Source organism: Cebus imitator, unplaced genomic scaffold, assembly GCF_001604975.1.
Source record: "Cebus imitator isolate Cc_AM_T3 unplaced genomic scaffold, Cebus_imitator-1.0 Scaffold555, whole genome shotgun sequence".
NCBI lineage: Eukaryota > Metazoa > Chordata > Mammalia > Primates > Cebidae > Cebus > Cebus imitator.
Window position 1 is genome coordinate 1,057,421 of NW_016107870.1, and position 5,254 is coordinate 1,062,674.

The window sequence follows — 5,254 nt, forward strand, 5'->3', positions numbered from 1 at the left end:
GGTAACATGAGTGAAACTCCGTCTCAAAAAAAAAAAAAAAAAGAAAAGAAATTACCAGGCGTGGTGACGCACACGTGTGGTCGCAGCTGCTCCCGAGGCTGATGTGGGAGGATAGCTTGAGCTCGGGAAGTCGAAGCTGCAGTGAGCTGTGACCGCACTCCAGCCTGGGTGACAAAGTGAGACCCCTTCTCAATTAAAAAAAAAATGAGGCAAAAGAAGAATGAACTGTCCACAGCCCCTGAGTGCAGGGTGGACATGTGACTTGCTTCCAATGCACAGAACGAAGGGACCGCAGACAGCCCCTGACACTCCTGAAGCATCCATGTAGTGAGGAACAGAGGCCTCCTGCCAGGCGGGCGGGGGAGGGAGACTTCTCAGGAGATATCCCAGCACCTGTCCAATATTCAGATGCCAGGGCCTCCGCCAATGTCCTGACTGCAACCTGATGAGAGACCCTGAGCCAGAACCACCCAAAATGCCACTTTAATTCTTGAACCACTGAAGCTGTGAAATAGTTGTTTTAAGCTCCTAGATTTTGGAGAAATTTGTTACACAGCAGCAGATAGCTAATACAGTGTCATCAGGGAAGGTGACTGGATGGAGCTGGCCCTGGCATGTTTGGCCGACTCGCTCTGAGGAGGGGCACTGAGGCAGCCTTGAGCTTGACAGGCAGGGCCGTCGTGGCCTGGAAAGCTGGGGTACTTGGTGGGTGGGCGGAGGTGGGCATACACCCTGGGACACCTTGCGGGGTGGTAAATGAGGGGTCCTGTGTGCCCACTGGACAGACTGCTCAGAGTTCTGGGTCAGGAGGACTGAAACCAACCCAGGGCGCTCACACCTGGCTGCCAGGCTGGAATGCCAGGCATGGAACCAGCTGAGAACCATGGGCCAAGGACGGGGACCTGGCCACGGCACACCTGGGTTGTCTTCTGGGACTGCCCCCGACAGTCAGTGGTGTCTGAGCTGCTTGCCCTTCATTACCAGCACCCCGCCCCCACCAGAGTTTCAGCACGCAGCTCCTGCTGGCTGAGTACAAGCCCCAGCCACACCGTGAGAGGAAGAGTTCCAGGTGCCAGCCTGTCCAAGTGACAGATGCTCCCTAGGCCATGGTGGCCCAGAGGTCCTGGCAGAAGGGCCCTGTACCCTGTAGCAAACTATGAGAGGACCATTGGCCACGGCCTGGGGGGGTACAAAGTAGCACAAGGCCGTGGCATGAGGGCGTGGCGGGGATGGCCAACTGCTGGAACGTCACTTGGGTTTCAGGCTGTGACAGTGGATTTCGTGGTCTCAGTTGCTGCAGGTGTCGCTGGCCTTTGCAGCAGCATAGCACTGCTGCCTGAGGTGCCCACACTGTGCCACCTCCCAACCCTGTCTTGGGAAGAGCCCAAGGGATCCTGACTGTGCCACACAGTGCTGGCCCAGGTCGAGATCATGGTTTGGGTTCCTTCCCCTTCCAACCACTGTCATTAGGGAACCCCAGCCCCAGAACCTTCCAGGGCTTGTCCATCTGTCTGTCCCTTGTGGGTAATTGGACTAAGGATGCTTGCTCTGCTCTGACCTGGATCCCTGCTGCTGTCCACCCAGGGGCTGTCCAGGAAGCAGACGTGGGAGGTATATGTCCATGGCTGTCTCTGGAGGTTTGGTGGCCAGCATTTGAGGGTCCGTGTCTCGCTGTGTGGAGAAGACAGCATGGGGATGTAAACAGGCACAGCGTCCCTTGGAAGAGGCCACCTGAACTGGTGGGTGAGGGTGTGGGTGATGGTGAGGGTGATGATGGGTGCTCAGGCCCCTCAGCACCGGAACATGGTGCGGAAATTCTTGCGGAAGCTGTCGTCCAGAAAGGCATAGAGGAAGGGGTTCAGGCACGAGTTGGCGTAGCTGAGGCTGGTGATGACGTAGGACATGCTGATGACCAGCGGGGTCTGGGGCAGGTCTGTGGCCAGGGCCACGATGGAGGCCAGGTGGAAGGGTGTCCAGCAGAGGAGACACACGGTCAGCACGACCAGGACGAGGATGGTCACCTTCCGCCTGGCCTTGCCTAGAGCCTTGGCGCCAGAGCAGAGCTGCACGGCCCTCAGCCTGCGCAGCAGGTCTGTGTAGAGCACACAGATGGTGCACACAGGCACCACGAAGCCCAGGACCACCGTGTAGATGCGGCTGGCCTTGGACCAGGCCTGCTCGGGCTGCGGGAAGCTCAGCCCACAGCTTGGCACCTGCAGCTCGTTGCTGTAGACGCCAGCAAAAGAGAAGAAGGGTAGAACCAGGACCGTGACGCCCAGCCAGACACACAGGCTGATGACCTTCGCCCCCCGGTAGGTGCGCCAGGGCATGTGGCGGGACCGCACGGTGGCCAGCACCACCAGGTATCGGTCCACGCTCATCACGGCCAGGAAGTAGATGCTGGAGAAGATGTTGTAGTGGTCGACGGCCAGCGTCAGCTTGCAGAGAAGCTCCCCAAATGGCCAGTGCTGTAGCAGGTGCTCTGCAATATTGACGGGCAGCACAAGTGTGAAGAGCCCGTCAGCAATGGCCAGATTCAAGATGAACATGTTGGTCACCGTCTTCATCTTGGGCGCCCTCAGGATGACAAGGATGACGGCCGTGTTGCCGGTCAGCCCCACGGCGCAGATCCCGGAGTACACAGCAGGCAGGAGCACATAGAGGATCGGTAGCGGCTCGGAGAAGGTGGCATTGTGGCCAGTGCCATTGTCCTGAGAGACGTTGGCACCCAGTGGGGTGAGGGAGGAGGCACCCCTGATGCGAAGGGGCTCCAGATACCCAGCGGCCTGCATTGTAGGTAGGACTGTTGACAGTTTGTGCCCCGGGCAGGTGGGGGGTTCCTTGGAGTTGGGTGTCTGGTAAGAGGCCTCCTTGGGCTGGATTCTAGGAAAGAAAATCAACCAGAAATTTTGAGATCTGGCCGTCTGTTAGAGCACAGCCGCTCCAAGTTCTCTGGCTGAGACTGTGGGCCACTTTGCCAGGTCAAGTGCCTGGGGCCAGAGGGAGCCGGAGCCAGGTGGAGTGTGTCAGGGCCTCCCCCAGCCTCCTCCTGGTGATGCCTCAGCAGGTCAGTTCCCTCCTCCCACAGAGAGGGGCTGCTGGCCACCCTCCTGGGAAGAGGAGATGTGGCTCTGCCCGTGCCCCAGCAGCCTGCACACACACAGTCTAGGTAGAACCAAGTGATCCCTTCAAAAACACCTCCCAGCTCATCTCTGGTCCCCTTGAATCTGAAGCTCCTCCCTCCAGGGGTCTTGGAGTCGGCACCCTCCCTCCCAACCTCCTAGAGGTGCTGCAGACCCCGCTGGCCCACCTGCTCTTCTCTTTACTGACCTGGCCAGGGCTTCGAGCCCAGAGTTGGTAGCCTTGGTGTGTTCCTGGTGGTGGCCAGTACAGGCAGTTGCAGGGATGGGGGGGAGGTGTGCTCCTCACCAGCAGACCCCACCTGAGATTTCAGGAGTTTCAGGACCTGCCCTGCTGGCTGCCTCGGCCCTGGAGGCAAGGTTCCCAGCCTGGTGGCAGCGCTGATGCTGGTGAGGGAGGGAGGCGGATCCCCCACGCTGACGTGGAGCCCGGAAGGCGGGCCCCCCCTTCCCCTGAGCTGCAGTGGCGCCTGCAGTCGGCTGTCCCAGGTCTCCTCAGCACTCACTTACCCAGGAGAACTCAGTGGGCGGCTGAGGCACGTGTCTGCCTGTGGATGTGTGCGCCTGTGCGTCAGGAAGGCACTCCATGCAGGGGCCTCTGGGTGTGCCCAGGTCTTTGGGCAGAGGGTACTGAGGGCATCTGTGCCTCGTCTGGGCGTCACTGTGGCCCTAGGCACCCTTATCTGTGTACATGGGGGTCTCGGTGGGTCTTGTGGCCCACCCTGTGTAGTGAGTGTACATGGCGTGTACCTGCATGTGTGCCAGTGAGGACACGTTCATGTGTGCGGGCCTGTGTCTGCCTGTACGGGGTTTCTCTGCATTGCATCTGAGTGGGCTGAGCGTGGGGGGGTCTCATGTGGAAGCACCACTTTTTGGCCATAGGCAACCCAACTTCTTTTTCTGTCTTCTTCTAAAATGAGGAACTCAAGACTCGGTAAGCTGTGAAAAGCTGCAGAGAAGACGTTGGCACCCTGAGGCGCCACTCTCACGCCGTCCTGCAAGGCGGGGAGCGTTGAGCTCTGCCCTGGGCTAGTCTCCTCGTCCTTCCCATCTCCCTGCTTTTCTTCCTTGCTGGACACACCCTGGCGCATTCCACCCGTGTGTGTGCAGCTGGGCAGCTCCTGGACGTGCTTTGCAGGCCACGCCACAGCTGATGTGGGCAGCCAGCCTGTCTCAGGGCTGCTCCTCAGCAGGGACGTGCTGGGTCAGAGGATCTCTGTGTTTTCTTTCTTTTTTTTTTTTTTTTTAGACAGGGTCTTGCTCTGTCACCCAGCCTGGGGTGCAGTGGCACTAGCGTGGCTCTGGGACTCTGAGCCCCTTCCAGACTCTACCTCTGCTCTCCTGAGCCTGTCCTGAGGGCTGGGCTGGCACCACAGCCAGCTGGTCTCATTGGAGGTGGGGTGGGATGATGGGAAGGATAGGGACACTGAGGGCAGTGGGATGGGGGAGGCGGCGGGTGCTGAGCTCAGGACCCGCGGTGCTAGTGGAGGTGTCGGGCCCTCCTGGCCACAAAAGCAGCATCCCCAGGTGCCTTTCCTTCCTCCCAGACCCACCTCACCTACATCCACTGCAACACCAGGGCCTGAGCCAGGGGTGCTCCCCGGTCTGTACCCCCAGCCCTCAGGGCTCAGAAAGGCCCTTTGCTCTCTCCGTGGGCTGGCATTGTTCCAGCCAACTGTGAGCTTGTGAGAGCATCCTTCTGTGGAAATAATTTCTATTTTCAGAAATAAACTGGCCTTTTCAAATGAACCAGTGAGGCCCTTTGGGTGTAGAGAGGAGAGGCCAGGGAGGGAGAGAGCCATGCTCAGCTCTGTCGGGTGGAACGGCGCCGGGGGCCTGGCAGCAAGGCTGTGGACAGAGCACATCCTCTGTCTGGGGTGCTGGGGTGAGGGGGGATGGGGCCACTCTGTGTGCATCTGAGCATTTTGTGGGCCTGTGTGTGGGTGTCTTGCAGGGACCCAGAGGAGAAGCAGCCCTACATTTATGCGTGGCTGAGCCCAAAGACATTGCACCCCAGGGCGGGGGCCAGGGAGAAGAGCCAGGACCCTGAGACAGCCCACGCGGCATCCAGGCAGAGCTGTGCCGGCTTCACTGTTGCTGCCGCTTCATGCCCT

The 5,254-nt window shown here is 59.6% G+C and overlaps 1 protein-coding gene across 1 annotated transcript; it reads right to left on the minus strand.

Moving 5' to 3' along the window:
- Positions 1-1,790: 1,790 nt before the first annotated feature.
- On the minus strand, positions 1,791-2,792 carry NPBWR2 (neuropeptides B and W receptor 2). The gene has a single exon (XM_017515661.2). The coding sequence runs from the start codon at positions 2,790-2,792 to the stop codon at positions 1,791-1,793; it is 1,002 nt and encodes a 333-aa protein (XP_017371150.1).
- Positions 2,793-5,254: the final 2,462 nt, after the last annotated feature.